This window comes from Lottia gigantea, assembly GCF_000327385.1.
Source record: "Lottia gigantea unplaced genomic scaffold LOTGIsca_2, whole genome shotgun sequence".
NCBI classification, from domain to species: Eukaryota; Metazoa; Mollusca; class Gastropoda; family Lottiidae; genus Lottia; species Lottia gigantea.
The window spans coordinates 4,634,061-4,649,125 of record NW_008708400.1 but is presented as its reverse complement, the minus strand read 5'-3'; the positions used below and the strand labels follow the sequence as shown (position 1 = coordinate 4,649,125).

General features: G+C 32.5%; 1 protein-coding gene across 1 annotated transcript; it reads left to right on the top strand.

Annotated features, from left to right (window-relative positions):
* Positions 1–1,046: 1,046 nt before the first annotated feature.
* On the top strand, positions 1,047–14,479 carry LOTGIDRAFT_103410 (hypothetical protein; the record flags this gene model as incomplete). The annotated part of the gene is made up of 2 exons (XM_009053423.1): positions 1,047–1,502; positions 13,628–14,479. The coding sequence occupies 2 exons, from the start codon at positions 1,047–1,049 to the stop codon at positions 14,477–14,479; spliced, it is 1,308 nt and encodes a 435-aa protein (XP_009051671.1).
* Positions 14,480–15,065: the final 586 nt, after the last annotated feature.

The following is a 15,065-nucleotide window of genomic DNA, read 5'->3' as shown; positions in this document are numbered from 1 at the left end:
GAATGGTTGACTAACTCTCTCACTTTTACCTGTTCACAAAATCATTCTTTATTTCTCACTGTTGATCGTTGTTACTTCTATTATGTTCCATTATCAAAATATATATAATTTTATTTTGAGCAATATTGTTCATTTAGAATAGAAACCATTGCTACTACAAAAATAGCAGGACAAGCGTAAATTGTTACCAGACTGATGTTAATCATTATACCTAGTATTTAGTCTACAAGAAATTATCTTGATTCTCTAGATTCGGTCAGTCGATATCATCGCCATTACACCTTTCCCCCTTTCCTGCTATCTTTAGATAAATACTTAATGTAACTAATCGGCAATAATAAGTTTCGTATAGTACCTTATCTTGACGCTATAGAAGGCATACCACACCAGCCGTGGTACATTATTGATAATAGTCCAAGAGCACTATTTACAACCTGTAGTTTCCTTACAGTTGAAGTTTTAATAGAATAGAAGTCATCTAGTGATAAAATATAGCTACTAAATCCAAGCGGTCATTCACAAATAAGGAATATGTCACATGCATCATCGAACGACGAATGGAAGAACGTTACATAAAGGGAAGTTGATATATGGTGTAGAATTAAATTCTTAGCTATGTGACAGTGAAATATTGAATTAGACCTAGTTGTATATACAATAGGATAAACAGAGTATATTAGAAATGGAAATAGTTTGTGTCGAATTCAGGAATTGATAATGATTCTGTGTCATTATTTTGCTCTTTATTTGAGATTAATTATGTAAATGTGCTAGCTAAATCGACGTCGGAAACTGGAATCGAATTTTTATTAATGATCAGTGAAATAGATACGTCACCAAATCAAATGTTTGTATATAGACAATTTGAAGTATCGCATCACTCTGGAGCCTTGCTCTGTCCAGATAAGATGAACGTCTAAGAGGTTCAATACATCACATTCCGAAACCCATATACGGATTAAGATTAACATTATTGTGATAAGGAATACCAAAATAGGCATACCTGTGATAAAACAGCCATCTGGCAGCACGTCACTTCTTCAATGATGGAATTGGTACAAATCAACGTTGGTGGAAAAGTGTTTTTAACTACCAAATCAACACTGTCAAAGATTCCCAATACCAAACTCTCTGATTTAAAAGAAACATCATCTCATTACCGCACCGAGTTCAAAGACTTTTATTTTGATCGAGATCCAGAAGCGTTTTCATGTATTTTGAATCTGTATCGAACATCAGAGCTGCATCTAACATACAAAGTGTGTGGTAACGCCATCAGAACAGAACTCGAGTATTGGGGAATCGACGTGAACATTGTCCGCAGTTGCTGCTGGAAAAAGCTTTTCGAAGTCGACGAAGATGAAACCATCTTGAAAACGTTAAAGAAAGGAATTTCTACTTGCGATGTAATGTATGGCGATCATAGTTCGTCTAAAAGACAAATTTTGAAAAATAGAATATGGATTTTACTGGATAAACCAAATTCCTCCACAGCTGCCAAGGTGAGTCCTGATTCAATTTGCAAATCGTTCCACATTATATCATATTACATTGGTTGTTCACTGCTAGATATTCAAAAATATACACATCGTATTCAGCTGGTAAGCTGATATTGCTTTAGACATTGAAAAGAAATCTAGTAACTCATATTGCTCATAATTCATTAGTCTGATAAGGTTTAGAAAAACGATACTCGAAACACTTATTCGTCCAATTATTCATTGAGCGCTTAACCGATGGTCGTAAGTTCTAACTGTAACTTCACATTTCAAATCTTAGATGTATCAGGTTATAAAATATTATAGTTATAGATATAAATGTATATTGGTTTCTTATACATAATAAATAGCTAATCAAGATAAGTAAGGCGTCTCCAGACTCAATTGTACTAAGAGAAGTGATGTCAGGAACAAATTCAAACTGATCATCCAGTTGATTATTTTGGTTTTTAAGGTATTATTTAGTACGTACAGAACTTATAAATGTTTTGGTTTAAAAAAGAATTGGCGATATTATGATAAAACCATTAATGAAATTTTACTTGCAAATTGATATACACTTTAAAAACAGAATGATTTACAGATAAGGAGACTATTAGTATATAGTTAATAAATATTAATTATTTATTAGTAATCTGAATTATAAGGGTGTAAAATATGTACATTACTAATAATTGGCTACCTTTGATGAAAATTCTCCTGAATAATTGCTTATATTGTCTTGAAAACATTAAGGATTTACAGATAAACAGACTTTAAATAGCTGATAAACTGTAAAGGGTAAATGTTCGTGGTCTGAATTATTCTAATATAAAATGTGAACACGACTAATGAAACCGTAAATAAAATTCTCCTAAATGCTCATATTATTGTCTTTAGAACAGAATGATTGTAAATAAGCAGTGGTTAAAGTGACAGATTTGCCAATCGTATACCTTGGTCTCAGAAACGGATTTTTTTTACATAAGCTAATTAATAATAGTGTTCACAGCTCGAAATTTAAGTCTTCATATCCATGTAGTCCATAATATGAAAGGTATCGTCAAGTATCGATACACGGCGTCGCGATACGATACACGTATCGTGGCATGTCTTATCGCAATAGATCGATTCACAGATATATCGTGTTAGAACTAATATTTATACATGTAAACATAAAAAATTGAAACCTTTAATGAAATTCTCATTAATAATTGGTCTTACAAACCTATAGACTTACGGCTTAAAATTCCATTGTTAATAGTCGATTGCCGTAAATCCTTATTAATTTCATTGTAAGTAAAACGAATATATAAGATATGAAATGTATATACTGCTGATGAAATCTTTAATGAAATTCTCCTGCTGACATAAAACAGGAAAAATTGCCGTTTAACAGACGAGAATTAGTTGAAAACGTTGAACTGTAAATGATCGTGAACTTAATCGTAAAGGTGTACATATCACATCTAATTGAAATCTTTAATGAAATTATTCTAAATAATAAGTCAGACCTAAAACAGGAAGAATATGTACTTTACTAATGAAGCCTTTAATGAAATAGGTCATTCCGACTCAAACCATTTCCCATTAAGCAGACTTTAATTAGTTGATAAAAGTTAAACGTTAATAATTGAAATGTTTTTGATCTGAATTATAAAGGTGTTATATTTGAATTAATGTAACCTTTGATGAAATTCCTTATTAATTGGTGATACCGACAATAAACAGGAGGAATTGTGGCTAAACAATTTATAGTTGATAAACGTAAATTCTTATTAATATTGTTAGTAATCAGTATATAAAGACGTGAATTGTGTACTGTACTAATGAAACCTTTACTAAAATCGGTCATTCCAACCTTAAGACTATGAATTACCGCTTACCAGACCGTCTGTTGTTCGTAAATCATTAGCGTTAAATACAATCAATTTTGTTGATATATAAACGATATAGATTCATTATAAACTCATTAAATATTGTAATAAATCTAAATTTCCATCAGTAAACCATATAGATATGTAAAAATATAAACAGAAACAGTTAACAGAAGTTGGTTCGTCTGACTGGTGTTCTGTTAATGTTCTTATTTAATTTCAATTTGTTATACTTGTATATAGAAAATATGCGCAACTGACACACTTCGACTTGCTATAACGGTATAATTATATTTATACCTCAATTAAAGAATGAAATTAATTACCAAACTCTCACAATATGCTTAAGACATAAAAAAAAAACCACCTCGAAAATACTCGACTTTACATTATACGAAATATGACGAGGAATCTGTGTATTGTATTCCGATCTGTTGTGTTATGATTCTGTTTGTAAAGTAACTAGGAAATAAGATAAGATATATTAAAGATAAGATATAAAATATGAAAAGATGATACATGTATATCGTATCATCACAGCATGCAAAAAAACATATACATTATTCAATAATACAATACTGAAAAGAGATTTCAATGTGATAAAGATTGTGATAAAAAAAACCCCTCTATTTTATGATTAACGTGTGATATGAAAATAACGAGATCATAATAGTTTGAAATATGACATATTATATTGAACCGTTATTAGCAATATAATTACAAGTATCGTTGAAACGTAAAGATATAAACATAGAGATATAAACATAGAGATATAAACATAGAGATATAAACATAAAGATATAATCATGCAGGAGCTAACCACTCACTGTTGTTGCTGTGCGCTAGAGTTTACCTGTTTATTTCATGTACAGCCTCTCCCAGGCATGTACATTTAGGAGCATCAAATCCCCCCTTCTCCTTAATTTAATACAATTGTACAACTCTTAGAAAGTCCAAACACGGTTACGCAGACAGTTACGTCATTGTTTTGACCAATCATACCTTAGTTTCACAGAAACTGATTTTTTTAGCTAAGCCAATCAGTAATAGTGTTCACAGCTCACCTTCGAAATTATAGCCTTCAATTCCACGTGAATCAAGTATTATCCCCCTTGGAAAGTTAAAAGGACGACTCGTCTTGAGACATTGCCATATATAGAAAAGACATCTATAGATATGGGATATTTTTGAAGGAAATAAGCTATTTTCCTATATTTCTAGGACTATCTGAAGACTGACTATTTACATATCAAGAGTCAAATCAACCTCCTCAAATGGCTTTTCTGAAGCTCAGTGGCTTTAAAATGAAAGAGGTACATGTGCTCGGTGGATCAAGTAGGGTTTTAAATGAATTAGTTTAAACAAAACCAGAAAGCTATATTTATAATTATCTCAAAAATTATTTTTATCTATATCTTGTAATTCACACTGTGCAGTAGATCAGACAACAACATGTTGCAAAGATCTAAGACATCGCTTATCAAAACCAGCCGAAAAAGCTTCACTGCATAGGCCATTGAACAACAGGATATAAAGAAACATAAATTGATCTCGTCCATTGCAGGCCAAACTTGTTAGCGGTTATCTTTGTAGGATTTCTTGTACAATTTTTAGCTGATTACTAATTCAAGGTCAAGACATTCGAAGGCCCATGAAGATAAAGTCCATGCCTCGACAACCAGTGGAGATATACGTGTCTTCAAGATAGAGATTCTACATAACGCTGATTATTTCAGCTCCCTGCGAAGTGAAGTATCAGACGGTCTCTTCTATTAACTCCAATGGATATTAGATTCACTTTCTACGTGATTTCCGCATATAATGTTCTCCACAACGAACCACTTTGACTTTGAAAGTTAATAATTTAACTCAGAATGTCTATCCATGATAATTATTTGACATGCTTCCAACAATATCATCGTCTGAAATCTTGCTAATTCGTATCGATTAATCCTTAGCTTGCAGAGAGTCATATAAATCTAATACACCTTAATAGCTGTGTGACTTTTCAGAATATTGCTAGAAATAAGAATTGTCAGCGTTTTTATACGATATCATACATAGAGATAGCTTCCAGCTGGTAAATCGTTTTTATACGATATCGTACATAGAGATAGCTGCCAGCTGGTAAAGAGTTTTTATACGATATCATACATAGAGATAACTGCCAGCTGGTAAAGAGTTTTTATACGATATCATACATAGAGACAGCTGCCAGCTGGTAAAGAGTTTTTATACGATATCATACATAGAGATAGCTACCAGCTGGTAAATCGTTTTTATACATCATACATATAGAAATAGCTGCCAGCTGGTAAAGTTGTTTTTATACGATATCATACATAGAGACAGCTGCCTGCTGGTAAAGCGTTTTTTTTATACGATATCATACATAGAGATAGCTACCAGCGGGTAAAGAGTTTTTATACGATATCATACATAGAGATAGCTACCAGCTGGTAAATCGTTTTTATACGATATCATACATAGAGACAGCTGCCAGCTGGTAAAGCGTTTTATACGATATCATACATAGAGATAGCTACCAGCGGGTAAAGAGTTTTTATACGATACCATACATAGAGATAGCTACCAGCTGGTAAATCGTTTTTTTACGATATCATACATAGAGACAGCTGCCTGCTGGTAAATCGTTTTTTTATACGATATCATACATAGAGATAACTGCCATCTGGTAAAGCGTTTTATACAATATCATACATAGAGATAGCTTCCAGCTGGTAAATCGTTTTTTTATACGATATCATACATAGAGATAACTGCCATCTGGTAAAGCGTTTTATACAATATCATACATAGAGATAGCTTCCAGCTGGTAAATCGTTTTTATACGATATCATACATAGAGATAGCCGCCGGCTGGTAAAGCGTTTTCTTGAAATTGACGTCAACGTCACTTTAATAAAACCATCACCAGCACACAGAAACCTTGTACAATATTTACTTTTATGTTTTCAGTAAATATTCTTTTAATTGAAATTAATTAAACAAGAAATGTGTGGAATTGAAACCAATAATTAATTCGAAACTCTAACTTACAAGTTCTTTTATTTCTTCTATTTCCTTGAAATATCACGACAAAATCATGTATTAGCAAAAGAATCATCATCTAAAATCATCATCACAGATCATGATAGATCATCATCCTTCATCATCGTTATGAATTATTGTACTAAAACTGAGATCATCATGTATCATTCTGATCTTTTGCTCAGCAATGAAGCCATCTACACAATGTCAAGCTTATACGAGCTGCGTACTTATACCTTGACTGTAAAAATGGCTATTCTTGAATAACGGAATGCAGGGATTCGATTGGATTTTATGCCAGTGAATACAGCCAATCAAACTCATAATCAAAGTCATATACGAAATACAATAAAAAAAACTTTTAATGAAACAATTAGTTTCTTAAGTCATTATGACAGATGCTATAACATTTTACAAGATTGAATTTTCATGACTTCCCAACATGAAGTATCCTCTTAAAGGGACAGATTTGTCATACGTTTGACCAATCCTTGAGCGGTATGAAGGCGCAATACACGCGTAGCAAAGAAGCCTCAAAAACGTTCAAACGAGATATGGTCGCAGAGCTTGCGGTATGATGTCGACTGTTTTAAGTTTGTGATTGTAAGTTTGGGATTTTCCCTCACGTTTGACCGTGGCTGGTACATTCCATGTCGAAGTATGATCGCATATGGTCACAGTCTCAGAAAAGGTTTTAGCTAAGATTATCAGTAATAGTGTTTACCGTCGAAATTTTGGGCCTCTCCCTTCAACAATGACATTAGTACTGTACAATGAACCTAGTAGTTTAAGTTATATTCGAGATTAGAGAACTATATTTAATCAATATTTCACGAACGGACATTTTAAGAGAATTTCCATAGATGTGTCATTGAATGTTTCCAATCCTCCCTGGATGTACTTTCAGAAGAGAAACTTGCATTCATCCTATTAAATATGTTATTGTACTCATAATATATATATATAGCATGATATTTTGCAACCTATACCTCTACCGCCATACTTTCTCAGGTAGGAAACATTTTATATTAATGAAAAACTCGTTTCTTTCATTGGCGTCTTTGATTAAAAACAAACATAAATATTGATATATTATCGAATATCAGTTTTGAATGCCATTGGTCACAGATGGTAATAACAGCCGCTTGATTTACATTCTGGCCACAGAGAGACTACCATTGGGCCTAACCTGTTCTCTATAGCTTTGATCATTGATGGTAGATCGTATCTGGTATTGTGGCGTGGCTTAGACCTTAAACGAAGCACTATTCCGAGAGCGGAATATGAAACGAAAGTATTCACCATTTTTGCATTCTTCAATAGTTGTTCGTAATGAAATTGTATTTAAATCAGTTGTTTTCTTTTAGAATATAGACAGGAACCGAGGTCAACCTTACAAAAGTTGATATATAAACACGGGTTAATGGAACAACAACCATTGGAAGTTTAATGCAACATTATGTACATTATGTGCCTGAGGACGACGGGATAAACACGTCGAATAGTTGCATACTTTGTTAAATTTATATACACATATGTATGCAATTTGATTGTAGGTGAACATTTTCAGAAACATGAATACGCTTGTCCAAATATTTCGGTCAAAGTGTGCTTTTAGAGATGTTTAATATTACAACGGTAAGGTTAGAGGCGTATTTTACCATTTTGAGATCAATGGTGGCTCGATGACCTCGTGTATAAAGGAATAAGCTTCTGCAACACCAAAATAAAAATAGCGCTTTTTTTCATGCTGAACCGAGTTCTGGCTTTCTGACTTCTTTGAGTGGTATTCAGTAGTTGACAATTATTTGGATAACAGTTACTTTAATAAATTACCTGCTACGCTTTGATGATGGCACATGCACTTTCGTCTTTATCAATGGTTTTTTTCACTACTTTGACTGATGACTATGTTTGTGTACATTTGATAAATTAACAGGAAATGTAAACTAACAAGTTTCCTTCTGGCGGATAAACTATTGAATAACCAGGATGTTGGTAATATTTGATTTAGATAATGATGAATATCGAAACTGGGAACTTTTCCTGGTCATACTTAAGAGATATACTCTTTCTTTATACATGTACGTGCAATCGATGATCTGAAGAAAGTATCATGTAAGACGTGTTCTTAATATTTCTGATAATTCAACGTGAGTAATTCTAGGACATTTATTGATGAACGTTGTAATGCAATTCTGATCGTAGTCTTGAGTAGCTACTAAAAAAGAATTTCGTCAGATCATGGCTAAGAATCTGGATCAGATTATACAGATTTTCACAATTGTTTACAACAAAAAGCTTAGATTGTCTATGCTAAGAATAACATTAAAAGTGTTGCAATACCTTTCATAAGTCATTGAGTTCCTAGAAGATATAGGACATAAACAAAAAAATTGCCAGGAGCAGTTATCATTTCACACCTCTTCAAGGCATTCATGTATTATAATTGGTTCGTGTATAAAGAAATTAACGAGTTTAAACGTTTTGTTCTGTTTATAATTCACAATGGTTTATGAATCTAATGAGGTTGTATAAGCATCACAAGTTGATATCTCAAAGGTATTCTAGTCAGTTTCTTCAGTTAACCTTTGATACAACAGCACGATAATCACTTAAAACTAATAACATCCTCGGCCAATTATCTATAATCATGCATATATAAAATATAGCTGTCAAAACTTGCGACCTGTCTGGAAATCAGAAGGGAAATTATTGTTGCTTTGCATCTTATTGGTGTATAAATCCTTTACCTATAAAAAAGGGTTTTTTTTCTCTGTTTCTCTAATATATATGTACATGTATTTTTTTTAAAATCAGCCCACTACTCGTTATTTACACATTTTGTAATTTATTTGTTCGGGAATTCAAATATGTGTAAAATAACATAAAATGAATAGGCTACATTACATGTAATAAGATATAAAGACAGGCTACCGTGCGATCTCAACATGGCACTATACATATCTAACTAAGACGCAAAAATACAGCTGCCAACCTGTCATCCCTAATGGAATTTAAAAGAAATGAGTTTCTATTGACAGCTAACTTGTCTTGCCAGAACCAGAGGCTATTTGTAATTTGTATAAGAAAACCTATTCGAGTCACATATCCTGCTGACAATTGCGTTTGATCCCAGAGGAAAAGGTTATTTATGACATAGTTGACTATGATATAGATCAGATAGATAGAAATACCATGCTTTGTTCTTGGTAGATTTAACCTACATATTACAAGTTACTTAATTGACAGCAACTACCACTGTCCTTATTCAACTAACTAACCGTATAGTGGTCGTGATGGAATCAAGAATGCTATTAAAATTGGCGACACTTTTAGAATCATTTTAGTGCATTCCTTGAGAAAAAAGCCTGCACCTGTCTAAAAGATGTCAATTGATGCGCATGGCCTTGATACCAAAAATTGTACACGGGGTTTCTTTGTTGGAAAGAACAAAAACTAGAGACTATTATCGATAATTATGATTGAAACATTGAAAAATACTGTATGACTATAATATCAAAACAAACAGAGAAGAGACAAAAACGCTGTAGAATTGATATTATATCACACAGTTTGTGTTTGTGAAGCGTTGATGAGATCTGTTATCAGTTTACTTCTACAGAAAAATAACATTTATTTGCTGATATTCATTACTGTTATTGTATAAATGCACAATACCTTGTGCAATCGGTAGAAATGGAATAGACTGGAATAGGGTCTGGCTATTTAGTTTACTGTTTGTTTTTCAATGTAATTGTAATAAATAAGACAAATTGCCGTGACAATCAAGAATTGAACTTTGATAGATATTTCTTATATTATTGATGAAATGTACGAGAAAAAGGCTTAATCGGGTGCACAAATAAATGTGATAGAATGGTAAAAGACAAGTGAAAGAGCCATGTAGTCATTTTGATAGGTAAATATTAAATTGTGAAGAACTTTTCGCCTTTTCTTTCTTTCAACTTACGTCTTCTTGATCAGGTTGTGTTTGACCAAGTTTTTATTGTCACACTTTGCTAGTGGCAACCAATCTTTATAAATGAAATCTTATTAAGTATAAATATTTTCCACACGATATAACATGGACAACGACACTTCAAGAACACTGGGAATAGTCATCTTTCATCCTGTATCAATCAATATTTCTTTAGAAATTCTCTTACTATTTTAAGAAGGCCTATATACTTCAAGTTCCATTTATCATACTGTTGAAACTTTATGCCAGTTGTCAATTTTCTCGTGGATGCTTGTTACATTAGTAATTTAATATGTACCTTCAATGTTTTCTTCACCGCAGCAGTAAACCTTTACTGAGATGTTCTGGATCCATTGGTAAAGCTTTGCCGAAGTAATATACTTAGATCATACGAATGCTGGCGATATCGCACTTGAAGAAATAGTATATAGGTTTTCTAAACTTTTTATGTTTATCAGGGTCACTGATATCATCGATTTGTATTCCAATTTTCAATCAGACGTCTGATGTTCTTGCAATTATATTAAAAGTAAGCGTTTTGTGACATCACTATCACTAAAGCTGCTATTTACATCTAAGGACCATTGTGATAGTAGCGTTATAAAAAGTATAATTTAAATGGAATTACTGGAAAAGTCGTCAGAATGAAAATTGGAATGGTGCAAATCGACGTTGTCATTGTTACACATAAAATTTCAGAAAACCTCTTTACAATCCCTTTAAATATACATCTACGCTCGTTCACATTTAATGTACCAGACAATATAATATTGGGATGGTTGGCCTTGTCAATATTCTTTGTGTTTTTATTAATGTAGTTTACAGTATAGGTTAATAATGATGTCTATATCGTACAATATAAGTCTGAATTTCATTATCCTAACGACTTACTTCATCTAATACCAGACAATGTAGTATATTTCTAATTAAAATATCAATTATATCACAATAAGACCTGCTGAAACGGATAATCTGGTTTAAATATACATAATATCTTGGAAGTAGATTGGCCAATAATTATGCATCATCCTCCTTACAAAGTTTAAATCATTTCTTATCCAACCACATTCATGAGTCCACTCTACTCCACTAAAATAATGATTTATATTTATGGGTGTCACCAGAACGATCTGGTCCATCTGGTGCTCTATCTAGGTACAGAATAAGAAGAAGAAGAAGAAGATTCATTCAGTTACTTTAAGACAATATGTCTACAAATATATCGACGATATACGAATTGTAACAAACAATCCCATGTGCAAAATAATGTTTAAAGGTGAAAAATAAATAAATTAGTATAGATAGAATTAATCTGAGTGTAATTTAACATAACAATAAAACTAGTGATTTGAATTGTGTACAGAATATACAAATATCATAGAACCTTGGTTTCAGGATTTCTGATCGCCTTACATTATGTAGACAAAGAACGAACTATATTTGGATCATGGCTGTTTAACAATCTGATAACATTTTCTTCCGGTGGGCATTTGTTTAGCCATGTGGGTAGGAAATTTATCCTGAGATCTTTAAGTATAGGGCAGATTAATATAAAGTGTAATTCGTCACCTAATTGTTAAGCATTAAAAATATTCGATCTTCTCTTGTAACATCATGTTGGCGGCCTTGTTCAATCTCTAAGTGGTGAGTTGAACATCTTAGATTAACAAGACAAAAAACGAAGTTTATGAGTCAAAGAACTAGATAATTAAAATTCAGCATAAATACTAGATTTGATGTTGTGGTAGAATTAACAGCTAGGGGATTGAGATATGAAATCCTGCCATGTTTGAAAATTTATATCTCTAATGCGTTCATCCACACAGGACCAAAACCAGAACTTAATAAAATAATACGTACAGATGAGCACCAGTTGAACATACCATGTATATCGTATTCGTGTAGCATTCGATAACACAATTTTGGCAATCTACCGTCGCTCATACTTTGGATGGTAAGGAAATTTGTAACCGGTTTAATAATTTACATAAAGCTCTAGTCTATCACACTCTGCTCTTTATTTGTTATTTATTTACAGAATGGTGTTTATTTAAAAAAAATTGATTAGTAAGCTTCTAATTGCTACTAATTGCCACTGGGAATTTAATGAATCTGATTACAAACGCCGTATTTTTCTTATACTTAAAAAGAATATCTACTAATTACACAAATACGCATTGATTGAAAAGATGTGTTCATCAAAAATACTCATTGGTTGGAAAAATATTTTTTTTGAGAAGCATATTTTAAAACAAAATATATCTTTCTGAATATGTGTAAAGAAACTCGTCAAACTTGCATATATCGATATCACTATCCATAGGTTATGTGTTTGTAATGATCGTTTATCGGAAGTCGAAGAAAAAAACTAATCTAGACTGTACATATACTAAATAATACTTAATCTTTTTCAATGGAGCAAACATTAGTTCAAAGGAATCTTTTTAAAGAAGGTGCATAAAGAATACATGTTAATGATATTTTAATCTCGTTCAATTGAGGTGTGGAAACATGGATTTGGAGGATTTGGGTGTGATAAAAAATCCCGTTTTTTGAGACTGAGGTACGATTGGTCCAACGAATGGCGAATCTGTCCCTTTAATATCTAATTAATAAGATAAAAAGTGCTATCTTATCAAATTGTCAAGTTATAATTCATAAACAATCGCTATAAGAGATCAAATTTGTGTACTTCGAGACAATATGGCTAAAAATATAATAAGCAAACAGTTGATTGTCTCCCGTTACAGTTAATGATCAAATATTTAAAATTAATTGTTTATCGATATTCCAATCTCTTAAATCGGAAGTAAAACGGATATAATAATTATATGCACACCTTTACCTGTATATTATCCGATTTCTACTAGAGAGTCTATTGTTAAGTTACTATTGTTGTAATAATTCAATTTACTTGGAAAAACCTCTCAGTGCATCGAGATTCGATATTACTAGTTAGATCGTCCAGCATTTAAGCGATTAATCAACAAGAAAGCAGGGTCGTAGCTATCTCTTTCGTAGTACCATCTCCCTATCACTTAGACAAACAGAAATAAGCATTTTGTGCGTAACATTTGATGAAAATGAAATACTTTATGTCTGTTCTTGTTATATTTTATGCTCCATTTTCCGAATTATTTGTTTAATTTTGTCTAAGATTAAATAAGAGTTGGGTTTTTTAGTAGTGAAATTAGCTCTGTAAACATTCTGTAAACACATTTTTTTTTAACTATTTTCAGATTTGGAACTGGATCTACTTGCTACTGGTGATAATATCAGCAGGCATATTCTGTTTAGAAACCATCGCTTTCCGGGTGCCTAAAAGTCAAATTGATGGTACCAATTCAACAGAAGTCTTCAATGTCAGCAATCCTAAAATACGAGAATTTATTTCCACTGAACTCCATCCCGCCTTAATGATTATCGAGATCATCTGTTTAATTGTGTTTACGTTAGAATTGGCCTTACGTTCACTGTGCTGCCCTGCTGGGACAGCATTCTTAAAGTCATTTTTGAATATCGTCGATATTTTGACGGTGTTGGTCGGATGGACAGCAGTGATCGTTGATATGTTTTTCTTCTTTACAGGAGAATTAGAAACGTTATTATTGGCTAATGTTTCATTCGGACTGCGGTGCTGTTATATATTGCGTCTCTTCAGGTTCTTCCGATTGAAGGAGAAATATATCGGGTTGAAGGTCATGTGGCTGGCGATTTTACAGTCAAAAGACGAATTGATGCTTTTAGTCATCTCCTCGTTAATTCTTTCCACCATATTAGGCTCCACCACATATTACTGTGAATTGGAAAATCCCGTGTTTTCATCCATACCACAGGCAATATGGTGGGCCATTATTACCATGACGACTGTGGGATATGGTGATATATATCCTATATCACCTATAGGGAAATGTGTGGGTACAGTATGTTCGCTCTGTGGTCTGTTGATAATCTCCATGCCTATAGCCATTATAGCAGCTAATTTCAACCAATATCACCGCCAGAATAAACAATTACAGTGTATCCTTAATGATCGATACCGATCACAGATTAAAACTAAGAAAGAGACTCACATTAGTGGCTGTTTATAACCGGGGTCGTATCGACCAAGACTGTAAATAGTCATCAATGACCAAAGGGGGGATAACTAAGTGCTTTAACTGCCTTGAAATGATTTGTAACTATAGCTTTAATGAAAGGAGTATAACTTTGTATATTATGTTCGTTTAATCGACTGATAGAACTCAGAATGAACTACGAGTAGTACTTATTGCAATCAAAAACGTTTCGTTAATCCATTAATATTTGACAAGACCTGTTCTTCTGAAAATTGAAATGAAATTGGATTATTATTACACTCGTCGTTTTGTTCAATAAAAACAATGTGCAACGGGAATGTGACAGTCATATCACATAGTATAAATATATATATTTAGATTGCTTTAGCTTTAATGATTGATTAAGTGAACAGAATATATGAATTATTGTAAATAATTTTAATACTGTATAATCAGCTGTTACTGTTTAAATCTGCAAAGTTTACAATGTTTATTATTATTATTCTATTAAAGTTATTCATCTGTATATGCAGCGTTGATCATTACTATTATTTCGTAATCCTCTAGTCATTTCATCTTGACGCAGTGCTTCCCAACCTTTTTCAGCCTTCATATCCCT